This window comes from Pleuronectes platessa, chromosome 9 (assembly GCF_947347685.1).
Source record: "Pleuronectes platessa chromosome 9, fPlePla1.1, whole genome shotgun sequence".
Taxonomy (NCBI): domain Eukaryota; kingdom Metazoa; phylum Chordata; class Actinopteri; order Pleuronectiformes; family Pleuronectidae; genus Pleuronectes; species Pleuronectes platessa.
Genome location: NC_070634.1, coordinates 3700789 through 3717005, shown reverse-complemented (window position 1 = coordinate 3717005; position 16217 = coordinate 3700789). Strand labels below are relative to the sequence as shown.

General features: G+C 41.6%; 1 protein-coding gene across 2 annotated transcripts in view; it reads right to left on the bottom strand.

Annotated features, from left to right (window-relative positions):
* The window catches only part of LOC128448298 (inactive N-acetylated-alpha-linked acidic dipeptidase-like protein 2), a 447438-nt gene that overhangs the window by 306780 nt on the left and 124441 nt on the right, over positions 1 to 16217 (bottom strand). For both annotated transcript variants that reach the window (XM_053430883.1, XM_053430884.1), the window contains one exon: positions 4891 to 5066. In XM_053430883.1, coding sequence (XP_053286858.1) covers positions 4891 to 5059 — 169 coding nt within the window. In that variant the 5' untranslated portion in view covers positions 5060 to 5066. The remainder of the gene's footprint in view (positions 1 to 4890; positions 5067 to 16217) is intronic.

Genomic DNA, 16217 nt, shown 5'->3' with positions numbered 1-16217 from the left:
TCTTCATTGAAGCTGCAATTTTCAAACTACTACACCGTCTGATAAAGATGTACATTATTTAAATACATGCATTAGATATGTGTGTATACACTATATAATTGTATGTGTATATTTATTCATACAGGGCATATATTCTGAGCGCACACACACACACACACGCACACACATCCAGTTTCATGTCTTAAATCTCCCCTTAGCATATTTTATGTTGTTAAAATCATTTTAAGTCACTGTCATACACATATATTTCTGTATCCGTTTGTTGTGTTTTTTCATTGAAGATACAATTTTCAAACTACTACATCTTCTGATAAAGATGTACATTATTTAAATACATGCATTAGATATGTGTGTATACACACATATCTACACTTAAAATATGCGCTGCTGTACTCTCAAGCCCAGATGAGAGACCAGCTAGCCGCTGAGAGCTAGTTCGATTTGACGGTTCTCGACGTCTCAGTCCGGTTGTCGTCACGCCCTCACTCCCGGAACCCCTCACCCAGACCCGGGTCTGTCCGGGTTCGCCTCCGCGTGGACCTACGGTCCGTGTGCGGACACGAAGCAGAACAAATAGCGGAGGATTAGCCCCGGGCTGCTTGGTTCAGCTGCTAACAACACCGCTGTGCTGCGTTCAGGGTAACTCGGATATCCCGACCTCCTGCAACATAGCGAACATGAAATAGTTTTCATCGATAAACATACACACACACACACAGACAAAGGGATCTTGGAGGGGCTACAGCTTTGGAGGCTAACACTGCTGCAACTTTTGCGGCTAAATGCACTTAAAACCCTGGGTATGAGTCTATTTTAAAGCGAGCGACGGAGGCGGCAACGAGCTGCTGGTGACCGGCACAGGTTCGTGCAGCTTGGGGTGTGTGGAGCAAATCTGTACGGGCCACAAAAGTTATAAGGCGCAGCTCTCTCCCCCCCTCCTCCTCCACCGCTTCGCCGCCCAGGCATCACAGGAGAGGCTGTCGGCTGCAGCCGGAGACCGGGGGGGGGGGGGTTCTGGAACATGTTCTGGTGCTATTTTCTAAAAAAGCTCCACAAACCGTAGCGGGACACACACAGGGGACACACAGGCTGGAGATTTGTCACAGATCGATAATGATCAATGATGAAAATGAGATATACCCTGCAGACGTGGGGAACCCTGAGCCGGTGAGACGTGTCCGGATCTCAGGTGTGTGAAGTCAGCGGTAGCATCGCCAGCCTCGCAGTGAGCCGCCCGGGTACAGCCGGGGACCAACCCGTCACCGAGCAGCCGGCTGCCGCTGCCGATGACGCAGGCCGGCAAGCCGGGCACTGATTGCTATGAGGCTAACGCCACCTAGCTTACATGTCACCGTCAATTACCGAAAACAAAACAACAGCTTTTCTAGTTGAAGACACTCACTGCGACACGAGACACGCACCGTCAACGCTCCCCTGTCCGTGGGGAGATCAGTCAGGTGGCTGCTGCTAACCGTAAACAAACACCGACAGGTCCACCAGAAGCGAGCCCCTGACATGGAGCCAGCAGCCCGACATCACCTAACGAGCCCGAGCTGAGGAGGGGGCTTTGGCATGTGACTTACCCCGACCGCAGGCTCTGCTTCTCGGCCAGATCTCCGCTGCTTCCCGGGTGGGCTGCCACATGCAATACTGATCTCCGCCTCCGGGGGGGGGGCTATGCCATGTAGACCGACTGTGATGTCAATTCTGGTCATATTCCCATTCGACGCACTCTATGGTATAGTTTCTTACATAGAGGAACCACAACAAATCGCGGGAGTTGTTTTTTTCCAGAGTTTTTGGGACGGTAGACATGCCAGATACCCACATTAACGTGTAGAAGCACTACAAAAGTGGATTTTTCATAATATGTCACCTTTAAACACTACCCCTCCATCGGCATAGTGGTGAGTAGGTAATTGGATCATTTTAATTTCTTGGGGAACTACCACTTTAAAGCCAGCATCAGACAGTTAAGAGATATTTGTACAGTGCTGCGTCAAGTAGCAGCAACAAAATCTGACATTCAGAAACAATTTACACTGATGTAAATGTAATGTGGTCACAGAATTGTGTTTATAGAATGTTTTGCAACGGCTTCAGATTTGTCTTAACAATCATAATCAAGGACTACAACCATAATTAAATGTAATTCAAGGGCTCATTGTATTAAAATTAATTACATGCCTCCATTGACAGTGTATGCATAGTGACCAACAGATTACAATTTCCCTTGCTCAATTTCCCTTGCACCCAAAACCAAATTATCCTGACTTTGTTATTGCTATAATTGATCAAATCTTTTGGTGAAACAGCAATTGCGATACCAACCATTTAACGAGATGCACATTGAAATATAACTTACTTGAGGCAATATAACGAGTTTATAAAGAGGTGATTTGTTTGCTCGACTAATAGGACAATTCAAACTCATTACATGTAAATAAATATTGTCTAACTGATGTCCTGACACTTAGCATGATGGAAATGTGATCATTTATGAAACATTAATGAGACTCTAACTGCTCCTAACAGCAAAAATAGTACTCAAACCATGAGGTTGACAATATTAAATTGTGGTTTATATGGTGCAGTTTGTATTGTTGCACTTACTGGTTTGACGTACAGTATTGTAATAAGGATTGGTTTAAGATGTGCTAGTAACAGATTGAGCCTGCTGTGCACGATCCTTCCAGATTTATTCATTATTTAACATGTTTATGATGCACATTTGATACAGTGATACTTTGTCAGTTAGGCTGAAGTTGGTCCATTTTGTTTTTTGAATGGTAGAATCGTGCCAAAACAAATTTCTGTCTCATGTATTTGATGAGCCTAAACTATTTTTTGTAGAGAAATCATTCCCAACCTCTTACAGATGATTTAAGACGTGTCACTGCGGAAAAATGCTGCATTTAATGTGAGAAGTTTGCTACTGACAGCAGCTGCAAAAGAGAGAAACTTCACAAGTATCCTAAAGCTAGACTTGAGTTCCTATGCTTTGAATTGTGCCTGGAGCTCTGTATCAGTGGCGGAGTTCCATCCTCACAAATGCCTTCTGAAGCAAGTGGGCTGATCGTTTCAAAACTCGGCATTAAGTATTTACTCCATTTCCCATTTACAGTTACCCCACAGCAATAGGAGTTTGGTGAGTTTGAACCAGCTCCAACTGTTTCTCTGAAAGAAAAGATCATAGAGGCTAAGGCTGAACGATTTGGGAAAATAATCTAATTGCGATTTCCCCCCCAAATGTTGCGATTGCAATTTAATATGCAATTTTTTTATTTTATCATCTCCCCCCCCCCCAAAAAAAAACCGTAATGAATGATTTAGATATGACCAACACAATATTAGAAAACATTTACTGTACAATATTCTTTCCCACATTTTTATTTAAATATGGCGACGCCTGCGAGCTAGTTCTGGCAGACAATTCGAGCTGCGCTGCGCCAATCATATTACATACATCATGTGACATACATCATGTGACATACCTCAATCTCCACAACCATCTATAATACACACCCACCTTATCAGGTGGTCTATTTAACCAGAGAGACATTTCCCATCAACCCCTCTTGCTCGCACTGCTGCTGCAGTATTGCTACCTGTTGCTTCAAACCCTCCACCACCCCAGCATCCACCTGTAGGCTCCAACAGGGGGTTACAAGTATTTGCTCATCACTCCCATCATTCCTGTGTAATCATATGGGGGAGTGATTAAGTTGGAGCCTAGACGCCAAACACTAAATCTGTTGTAATAAATATATTACATGATCGAACGTGAGTTGTCTGACTGAACTGCTCATTACAGGAACAAGAACAACAAATCGGTGTGCATTTAAGTAATTTAATCAAATCATTGATTGTATAAACACAAGCCATGCACTTTTTGAAACCTGTGTGCAAAATTTACCATCTTGAGAAAAACATTTTTTAAATTATAGGTGTCTTACTGCTCCCAAGTCAGTAACATTTCCAGTGTTGGGAAGGATACTTTCAAAACGTATTTCGATACAGAATACAGAATACATGCCCAAAAATGTAATCTGTAACGTATTCCATTACATTAACTAATCTGAGTAACGTATTCTAAATACTTGGATTACTTCCACATTGAATTGCATTTTATAAGTGTAGGAATGCGGCGTTGTTATAGTAAGTGGAGCAGCAGCAGTTTAAGCTCTGTGTCCGCGGATGCGGCGGGCCAGCTGGATGTGCTGGAAGGGCAGCTTGCGGATCAGCAGCTCCGTAGATTCCCGTTCATGTCCTGGTGTTGCAGCGGTATGGAGGCGCCGGGCCTCAGCAGGAACACCCCCATGCTGAACACCTCCGTCTCGCAGATGTGCATGTAGGGGACCCAGGGGCTCTGGAGCCCCGCCGCCCTGGAGCTCGGCTTGCTTTTCCGGGGAGCGATTTTCAGGTCCGCCGCCCTCATCGCGGTCACCGGCGAGATGAGCTCGCTCTGTGTCCGCCCCGTCGGCCGAAGACTTTAGGACCCTATAGGTGATGCAGGCTTGCTTCGCTAACTTCTGGATCAGAGGAGTTTTGTGGTCCCGCCGCATTCTGGCTGCGGGTGAGGACAGCAGCCCAGAGCCCTACTCTCTTTCGCACGTTTTAATCGCGCACCTTGAAAAAAAAAAGGCATCTTTCCAGCGTCAAAGACCTGGTTGCCATTAGTTTTTCTATGGAAGCCTAAAATCTCTATTTTGTGACCATTTTATAAAACCATGCTTTGCAAGTCTGCTTAACGATGAGCGACAGCTGTTCTTGAATCACTTAAAAGGCCTATTGGAGCTTTTTGGTCTATTTTACCACATTGGCAGATATCTTAACTTGCATGGAGTTTATAGGAAATTGGGAGAATATACCATTTTAACCAAATCCTACCTGATCTCTGGCAGTCTATATGTTGCATCTGCATTCGGTCCATGCTTGGCCCTGGCTCCTGCAGCTCCTCCTTGTCCAGGTCCCAGTCCAGATCCAGACCTCCAGAGCAGTGCGGACCCTCACCGACCAGTGGGCCACCCTGGGCGTCACACACTTTCCTGTATGCCATGATATCACTGGGAACACATATGTCGGATTTTCATTAACACAGATTTTACACACTTGGTTCCTGGAAAAACAAACATTAGACCCTACACACGTTGAAAGTCAAAGTCTAAATCTCAAACACTGTCACAAGTCCTCGGTTCTCTGTTAGTGAATAACTGGTTTCATTGCAATTGAAATTGCATCCTTTCATTTCCTCATCATTTCCGTCAAGGACAGACATTTCTCATGTTTGAATCAATGAAAATTTAAAACAGTGAATGTTGGGTGTGACCAGTGTTGCCAAATGTACGATCATTATCATATTTTATCCTCTGTACGATCAATAATGCATGATGTTCGATAATTAGATAATTTTGTTAAACATATTATTGGTTTCACTGGTATCAGTTGTTATTTGGATAGTAAAATATGGATCACTCATGTATATAGGCATCGTCTCTCACGTGATGTCTTTCCAAAGAATGAAGCTTGTGATTATGATCTTGACCGTCACGTCATGATGCTGTGACTCGTGTCGACTGCTTGACGCAAGTTCTTCCTGTCTTATGTTTCAAATTAAGAGCCTTGTGCCTTGAAAAGGAATGTTGCTGTACACTGAACGCTTTGGAATCTTGACATAGCTTCCAAGTGTTGGTATTGAGCATCCCATCCTTACTCTGGTTGCATACAATGATTTTTTATCAAACTATGATACATTTAAGCTTCTCCTATGATACTTCAACATTTCCCATCTGGCAAAGCTGAGTGTGACGACAACAAACCAATACAACAGTACATCTCGTTGAATTGGTTTTGGCCTAAACCCAAACAGTTACACACGTGTGTTTGGACTGACAGTTGCTGCTTTGAAAAGAGAAATTATAAAGAATAAAAGTCAATGTAGTGTGCTGTCAATTGAAGTTGATTGATGTAATGCAACATGCAACTTTTTTAATGGACATCTAATTATCGGGGGGGGCTGCATCCTCAACATTGACGATAAACAGCAAAGAGACCGTACCATCACTAGCTTTTTGTAACACAACAAATTGAAAACATTAATGGAATGGAATTGTTATGTATTAATTGTGGGCTAAATTTGATCTAGGCATGAAGAACTTTCCATGTAACCGGAGCAGTGTAATATCAGTGTGGATATAAGCCACCCGGGTCAGATTAAGACTTCTCATTGAACTCTAGGTAATCAATGTTGCATAAGTGCTGGATATAGTTGTAAATATGATAAATGTGGTTAAAAGCTACTTGAGCTGTGATTGACCAGAGCCTCTTAGCACATATGAAGACTAAACGCACTGCAGGGTGCTGCGCACACTGTACTAAGACACATTAATGCTATAAAGGAAGTGAAGTTAGATGAAGGCATATACTTCAGTACTAGACTAGACAACTTTGTTGGAAACGATATAAGTACATAAAATTTGTTCCTAGGAGATGTGGCATGAAGTAGGAGATGGTGAATGTAGGTTGCTGTTTTGTATTGCACAGTACAACCAGTTCCTAATCAACAACATTAAACCTCATCAGGGGACATTGGGATTGGGTCTCACCACAAATACCAGTGACAAACCATTTGCTTTTCAGCAGTCTTTATTTCTTCCACCACACGTGAGCAAATATAATCGAAACCAACACAAATTGTCCCCCACAACATTTTCAGGTTTCTCGGCTCAGCCTCTTCCAGGCTCTCCTTGTGTGTCTGTCTTTAAACCTTGTGTTACTCCTGAAGTCTCTCTCTATCCTTCTGTCTCAGTCCCTGCCTTTCTCTGGCAGCTCCGCTGCTGCCCTTTTAATCCAGGGAGAGTTGAATGGCCAACTAGTTTTAGCTCACCTCTCCCTGGTTCACCTGGAGGTGCTCACTGAGCCACCTCCACAACCTTAAAACTGCAGTGAAATTAATCCTGTTCAGTAGAAAAATAGAGGATTTATTTAAATGAGAAACCTACATTTTTGAAGATGGACCTTTAATTTAATTAACGATAAGGGGAGATGCAGGTTAGTTTGGGATGTGTTACATATAAAGACACAAAACTGTCTAAAGATAGTGTAGAATTCATAATGTAGTATATTTCAATATTATATTCATCGTCAGATACATGTTTTACCCACTTTCACCGTAAGCTTGTGCATTCAAATATGGGTATGGGGAAGAATAACTACCCCTAAATTAATCTTTAGAGTTAGTGGACAGTTGATATGACTTTAGTTAACAAATAACAAATTATTTAAACATAATGATGGTTGCTCATTTTACACAACACTGTTTGTTATTCCCTCTTAATTTCCCTCAAGGAAATCATGGTGGCTCTCTTTTCCCTGTAGAGCTGGCCCTGAACCAAACAAATGGTTGTGTTTGGAAGATACCAACTCTCTCACTTTCTTGTCCTTGACCTTTGTAGATGGTAATTGAGAAAGGCAGCCTGACAGAGAACTGCCACAGGTGAAGGTAAGCGCATCATTGTTCTCATGTTGAGGAATCTTTTGCAGGAAACCCTCTAATCGTTGATTATGTCTGCAAAAATATCAATCAACCTGTAGATCATTTGTACCACAATTGTCCTGGTACTATTTTCGAGAGTCCACTTGGACCTGCTACTATGTTCCTCTGCAGAATAATCATGAAAAATCATGAAATCTCAATTTAGTTTCATGATTGAGCAGTGCAAGAGGATGTCAGAGTTTTGGTACTCGACCCAAAAGTGCATCCTTGCATTTTGGAGTGTTAAGCAAAAATGTTATACATCAACATCTCATAGGTTTCAGTAGCAAAGAGGTGCTGCAAAAAAACCTCTTATATTCACTGGAATTGTACTTAATCCAGAGCATTGTCACAGTTGCAATATACCACACAGTGTATGTGCAAGAGATCGAAAGAAAAGAACAAGAAATGCGAATTATCGAGGCAGCAAACTCAGTGAGACACACACAAACTACTGCAATTATATAGGTAGGAGTACCAGCTCTTCACACGGACGAACAACAAAGAGAAGAAAAGAAGCACATTCAGGCGAAGCTCAAAGCTCAAGATGTATTGAATATTTCTATAGGAAATTCTTCAAAGGAGATGTCAATCCAGTACTGGATTTCAGTAGAGAATCTGCAAAAAAACAAATCTTCATTTTAAGAGTGTCATATGTCTATTATCTCAAAATATTAATATTAATAATGATAATAATAATAATTATTATAGCAATTGCATGTCTTGATAAGTCTCACATGGCCAGACCTCCCTCTCCACAGCTCTGTGACAGCACTGGAGAATGGTAAGTCTGGCTGCACCTTTTATCATTCTGCTGTATGGGAAAACAATGCTCTGGCTAGTTTGTGTTACTGCAAACGTATTACACTCATCTTGATTGGCCCTAATCTCAGAAGGCTGTTTAAAATGCCATGTTTTCTGTGAATGGAATGCTATTTAATTCAACACAGCCAGCCACGAAGTACAGGACACTGGAGCCCAGCGTTTGCTTTCCACGTACACACACCTAGGGTCTGCCTTGAATAAATGTAAGCAAAAATAAGAAATTATTTTTCTCATCCTGATGTGAAACAAATTTTGTTTCGTCAGTATTACTTTTAATTTAAAAGTATATTTTAGGAGACAGGGTGAGCCAGACTGTAAATATTTAAATAAATGTCCAGGTGGTGGCAAAAAGGACAAATACTTTTTTTTATTCATTTCTTTTTTGGCCCATGGTTTCACTCCTCTACCACATTTCAAGGAAACCTGCTAGATAATCTTTTTTGAACTGTTCTATAGTAAAAGTACAAATCAACACAAACTGTTCAGGCTGTGGAACATCAGGAGTGTGAATGTTGATTATTAAAGCTGTAATTAGGCAATAATTGGCCACAAGTTGTGATGGCATCCTCTTTTAAATGAAAGCAAGCAATAATAACATGGCTATTGTTGATCCAGATGATTATTGATTGGACAATTGTAGAGCAATCCAGCTCTGAATAGGTCACAGATATCTGAGTGAACTGTCCTTGTTTAGACAGAGTGGCCACTTTTGTGTTCGTAAGCAGGTTGGAGATCGAATTGAGATGGAAAGGAGAATGGTAGTGGAAAGACACACAGATGGAGACAATTAGAGGAAGAGTTCGGGAGAGAAGGGAGGATAGAGTCAGTGAGGGATGAGGAAAAGACAGAGACAGTGGCAAAGACATGAAGAAAATCGGCCGAAAACAGAAAAGGCAGAAGAGAAGCGGCAAAGTATTTATACATGAAGGAGAAAGGGTAAAAAGCAGAGGGAAGAGGTCTGGGAGTTCCCTGACATCAATCTTCAATGCTCCACCACACTTCCATTACTTCTGGCTCAATGCAGATGCAGGATCCTCTCAAGAAAATGGAACAAAAGTTCATTTAGCTGCTGACCTCCGGCTGCAGCCACAGCAGTGAGCTTTTAGCGTGATACCTATCACCAGCAGTGAGAGTGAAAGTCTTGTCACATCATACACTTTCTTTCCTTTCCTTTCCTTTCTCGTTTGTGGGCACATGTAATTTGTCAATGCGCTACTTGAATTTGAGAGAAACATTTCATTAAAGATGACACAATTGCCTTAACTAACTTATTTGATTGGTCGACTTTCTTATAACAATAATTACAAAAATTTTAAAAGCTGAAATAATAATAATAATAATAATAATAATAATAATAATGTTTTTGTTAAGCACCTATTGCCCTATACAGATTAGACATGGGTCAATCTCGAGTTTTGTAAAATTGTAAAACATTAGCATTCTCGCTTGTGTTAAGGGCTACAAACGCAAATGCCTCCTCATGAGTTCTGGCCTGTAGAGAGGCTCTAGCCGATGAGTCACCACATGATGACTGACAGCTGGCATTTCTGTGCCATTCACTGCTCTATCATAAAATGTGACTCAGCCCGTAATGGCCAATGACACACACCTCATCTGCAAGGTTTCATTACTACAGGTGAAGGTGCATCTCCCGGAATCAGCAGTCCCAGTAATTACAGTTACACAAATGAATCCTGCTCCTATGATAGTAAAGGCATTAGTGACATTGTTGTCTTTATATTGTTATATTTGACTTAAATTGTAATACGTTAGATATGTTTTATTTCAACATAAGTTGAATGCATAATATTGTATCACCCCTTTATGTCTACCAAGGCCCTCTACTTCATTCATATTCTGCTAGTTTTGAATCATCTTTTTTCCCCCTTGAGAATTCTCACACGAATCAATGTTCAGTCAAGAATCAAAGAAACACTGCGCTGCATCTTGAAAGGCTCACTGCATATTTCTTCATGATATACTGCACCTTGGAGAGGTGGTCATAGAGTGTAAATCCCATAATCATCTTATTACTGAATGTGTCAGTGACAATAATATAATCTTAAAATGTGTGATGAATGCGACATCTCCGATTAAATGAAGGTACGTGAGAGCTGAATCATATGGCGAAACTATTTTTTTATAGGCGTGTAGCAGTTATTATGATAGTATACATGTCTGACTAACAGAGTATACCACCATCCTAATAGTTTCGTAAGGCTGTACTAAACACGGCGTTGCTTTGTCTTTGCTGGATGCGAAATAAGTTCAGAGTGTTAGTATGCTAACAGCTGCTAAGGTTCAGCTGTACTTTTACTTCAGAGTAAAAGTACAGCTGAACCTTTAATAACCAGTCATAGACCATAATATTGGATGGATTTAACTTTTTACGAACAGAAACATAGAATTGATTAGATAAATTCAGATGGACAAAACTGAATATTTGATTTAACTCAATCTTCTCAGGGTCGATGTCAAGCAGCACCTTATGAACAATATGGGAGCAGATGAACTGTTTGGAGCATTCTGGTGCTGTTTAAGTGAATACGCAGAGCGGTGAACTGAATTCGATTTGAAAGCAGCTTTTCTTACCATGGTCTGACACCAGAGCAGCAATCAGCACTATTTTCTCACAGTCCCTAGGGTAACTCTAAACAAGGCACCTGTGAGTGTCCTTTGGGCTGCTGTTCCACTGCCTCCTTGTCATTTCTAGTTACAAGTGGTCAAAGGTTGATGTCTGCGACCGAAACATAATTCTGAAGCTCTTTTATAATAAATCCAGTGATGAGGGGCGATTCGTGCCTGTAGCCTAGGCTGGATGGGTCGGGGTTTTAAGGTGGGACCTCTCCTCTTAGTTTGGGGATACAAATAGAATGCTGCTCTTTGAGCTCACAGATCCATTTCCAAGTGAAACACCCTGTGACACTGTCTGTTGTTCTGCCATGTGTACACCATTGATGACCGGATTTTACCCAAGGTGACAGTCCCATCCTCCGAGAGCACCAGGGCTGGAGCAACTGTATATCTGCTCCATCTCAAAGCATTCAAGTGTACAAAAGTTAGTTTGAAATACAAGCACTGCTGCAGGTGTAGCTGTAAGGCAGTTAACACAAATGTTAACAAGAAGCATTTGGTTTTCATCGGCCTGTATCCAAGACCAAGACAACTTTTCAGTTAGAGAGCATAGAACCATAGAAGTGGATATAAGAAAATGTTTATATCCATCGGATCATTTTAATAATAATGAATGCTTCATGTTTTTAATTATATTAATTAATAGTAGAACAAATGTAGTAGCGCACTGATTAATATTCAAAATCAAATTTGCTTTGCTCATAATTTAATTTGGAAAACAACTACATATAGTTAGAAAAAAACACAGATTCAGAGACACAAAAATTGAATCTGTAGTAAAAAGATAAGTCACAAATGAACCGTGTCATCTTAATGTCTCTTAAGCCATTGATTTTCAACCAGTGTGCCGCGGCACACTAGTGTGCCGTGAGAGATCGTCAGGTGTGCCGTGGGAATTTATCTAATATCTAGTGTTGCACCGAAGATGTTTTCCGACATCTGCACATCGGTAATAAACTTGACTTTCACTGATATCATTGGTATTTGTGGTTAAACCGCTGGGCACGTGCCGCGGCTGGGGGAGCAGTCGCCCCGTCGCCCTCCTCTCCACGACGGCACGTCTCAACGTTTTTTTTGGGGGGGAGGTCCTATTCCGCTGTGCCTCACGGCGTCAGTGGTGCGGGGGGCTTTCTTTCTCTTGGACCGTGGGGTGGTGTCCCCCGCCGGTGCGGAAGGCGGGCCGTTGGAGGGGACCGGGTACGGCGGTCGGCGGCAGCGACTCTGGACGCGTGTCGGGCCCTTCTCGCGGATCACCTCAGCTACGGCGCCCGCTGGGGGAACCCTCCGTTCGCGCGGGGGGCCCCTTCCGGCGGTGCGCCTCGGCTGGCGCCTAGCAGCTGACTCTGGTGCGGACCAGGGGAATCCGACTGTTTAATTAAAACAAAGCATTGCGAAGGCCCACGGTGGGTGTTGACGCGATGTGGTTTCTGCCCAGTGCTCTGAATGTCAAAGTGAAGAAATTCAATGAAGCGCGGGTAAACGGCGGGAGTAACTATTGGCACTCAAAACAGGTCAATCTGTTTTAGACAGGGTTAAAAGGTACCAAAATATGTTACAGACATTTCATTAAGACCCCAAGGAACCATATCAACTGTGATAAAATTGGTATAATATGTCTCCGTTAAATAAAGTTTAGTTAAATCAAAGATTGTTTCATAAATCTGATTCATTACCTTATTAAAAGGTAAGAGTAATAAAGGGCTGAAATAATTTAAAATAGTGCTTTTTAATACATTTAGAAACTATATTACTAATTATATGTACTGTGTTAGGCCATAGTGTCATTTTGTGTCATTTTGGTTGGTGGTGTGCCCCAGGATTTTGTAAATGTAAAAAATGTACCGCGGCTCAAAAAAGGTTGAAAATCACTGTCTTAAGCAACCGTTAGCTTAGAAAAGCTGCCACAACATTGTGTGGTCTGACCCGAGTGCGTTGAGACAAGAGAGCTGTCAAAGGTAACACCACAACACACGGAAACTTAGGAACACTACAATACAGAAATGTGAAATCTGCATTTAAATTATTTGTTTTTTGTGGTTGTGTAAAGATATGTAATACACAATCTCAAATATATATAGCATCTATCCAAATTTGGCATCATCTCATGTACTCAATAGTGTGTTAGGCATTTTAGATGTCGCGTGCATCAGTGCTGTGGGGAAGAATACCCTGATCAATTATGTAGTTCTAAAAGTGTACATTACATGCAATCCCACATCAAAGTATTGCTTCTTTTCTGAATAACAGTCATTTCCACTGCTGAACCTGAGAACAAATTCTGCATAACAAATACAAAGCCTGATGCAACAGCTGCTCTGTTTGACCTTCACAGTTCCTATAATCATAAACAGCTCTGTGGCTTCGAAGAGGAACAACAGCATTGGTATGCTGGGACAAAGCCGCCCTTCAAATCCTTTCTCTGATATCAAACACTTGCGCACAAGGACACACACACACAAGCACACATATATGTGTAAGCCTTTTTCTTTTTATAGGGAGGGCAAAAAAAAAATCAGGTTTGAGGAACAAAGTTGTCTTTTATCTCTTCTCTTTTGAATTGACAGGTGATCTGCTATATCTGCTATTTTTCACTCGTCTACATTAGATTTACCCATCATTCATAAATAACTGCGGCCGCTGGCGAGCTGCTGTGGGGGTCGAACACGTTTAGTGTGATCGGGGCAGAGAGACAGAGAGAAGCAGAATATTTCCCCGAACACTCCCTCTCACCAAATAGCTTCATTTGACGTGACCTTGTCAGCTGCCGTAGTTACATAGCATGAAGTGAGCTGTCAATCATTGATCCCACCCCCTGCCACAGAGAAGAGCCGGCAGGGCCGAGGGAAACACTCGCAAAGAACACAAATTATTCATAATCCCATGTAAATTATACATTAAAACGACGTCAAAGTTACCATCCTTTGTATATTTTCATGCATGAAAAAAATACACATGCAGATTATAAAACAACCCCACCCCCACATAATGGAGGAAAAGGTACGAACGACTGGGGACAAATAAGCAAAGCAAACAACGGTGTAATGAAGTGATCGAGTGTCTCCATGGAGACTCGGTTCACTTTCCGAGGCGGTCAGCTGCAAATGAGGTGAAATCAGAGCCAAAGCTTTATCCCATGTGTGAGCATGCTAAGGTGCAAACGTATTTGCAAAAGGACAAGCAGCTAGGAGTGTGTAATAAAGAACCAGTGTTTATTAATACATAAATAACAATAGATAAAAAAAAAGTGTGCTTGTACATTCAGTTGTGGTTATCTGTCTCTTCGTTGTGTACACAGGAGTGAAATATGCAGTTGTCATTGTCACTGAGACAATGTGACTTTTTAACTTTGCACTGCCCTTTTGTTTGTCTTTTAAATGTTTGCTCCTTCCTGCATTTGTCCTTTGTGCTTCACATGTCTTGTGGCAATCTCTTTAAACCAACTTAAATTTGTTGGCCCCATACAAACATTATCCAAATATAGCTTAAACTATCGTTTGAATAATGTTACTCTGCATTCAGATTTGAACTCTCCTGTGTGACCTTCTAGGTTGGTATTGGTGATGGTAGTGTTGAATCATTCCTGGTTACATTTGAAAGTGATAAACCACAATATGCACTCAGCTCCACATGGTACGCTGTCTACATAATTGTCTACTGTAGCATATTGACCATTTTATTGTTATCTAAAGCTCCAATTTACAATACAGCGTTTTGCAATTTGCATTTTATATATTCATATCATACGGCTTAAAACAGATTCAGTGGCCACTTGGGGCCCCTTTGAAATTGTGAATGCAACGTCGATGTGGTGAAAATCACCACCTTCTGAGTTCATACTGCAAACTTGTATGCAAAGTGTTGCTATTTCACACGTCCAGCAGATAAAGAGAAACATGGTCATTCATTCTAAGCCTTGTTTGCTTTCAGTCAACCCTGTCTCCCTCCAGCTCGATTTTCTACAGCTATAAAGATCTGTATTTGTGTATTTTAATTATCTGTAGCAGCCACCCATATTCTTATTCATCCAAAGTTTCAGAATGAAGCCAAAACCTCTCTCACACTTCTCATAATATTTTAATAGTTCTCCGACTTGATGTATTTCTCTGTTGCTGCATTGTACAGCTAGGTGTAGACAGTGCTATTTGCCACATGCTTGCTTGTGTGATCATAAATCAAGTTTTTCCATCCATGCAAATGGCCGGACCTCATAGATTCAGCTGCTGTTGTGTGCGTAGTGTCATGCAAAGCAAATCTCTTTCTTCTTAAATACCTTTTCTTTCACTCCGTAGTTTCAGTACTTGTCAGTAATAAATTATGAAGTTATAAACAGGAGACCACCTCAGAGACGGTTTGATGAATAAATGTTTCAAATATACAATATAGATCAAAAGCCACAGGAACATTCAGCATAGAATGTCAACCACTGTCTCATTAGCTAAAATGGAATGCAGCAATGCCCTGATCCTTGTGTATCAATGAGCTGTGTTATGTGATAACTGACAGTCAGTTCATTTAAAATCTGTCTGTCATTTGCCGGCTATCTGCAGAGAGACAGAATCAACATGCAGCTTATTGGGATCCATTTAACAACAGAGCCAAAGGTAGGCTCTGTTCATTTCTGCATGAACATATTACCTAGGTCTCACATGCTGGTATCCATCCATAAACACAGCATTGACATCTGCCTGGTGCCATGTAGCTGGGAGAGTGTCTTACAGGCTGCAGGGCCATCACGGAAAACCTTTATTGTTATAGCGTTCATGAATTAAATATGGCTTCCCCTGGGGTGAAGAGGAAGAGTAGAGGCTTTATGGATCTCTCTCTCTCTCTCTCTCTCTCTCTCATTAAATCTCCTGAAAACCACAGGCCATGTCTCAGGATGTTAGACACGGAAAACAATAACAGCAATAACAAACATTCTTATCTAGCTGTGTTTTTGTATTTCTTCAATACCCATGTTCTTCATTGTTTCTCTCACGCTTCCTGCCCTCGCTCCTATTCGGGCTACTCTGACAAGTTGGAGGAAGTCCGTTAAAAAACTGCATTACCAACAAGTCAACAGGTCATGTTCCACATTATGTCTGAAGGTCAGGTTTTATTTGTTATGTGGTGGGGGCTGTGGATTGGAGCACCAGAACTTGTAGATCTGGATACGGACAAGTCAGGTACCAAAAAGCACTCAGAATTTACAATATTGACATCCTTCACGTTTTTCTCTGGGAAT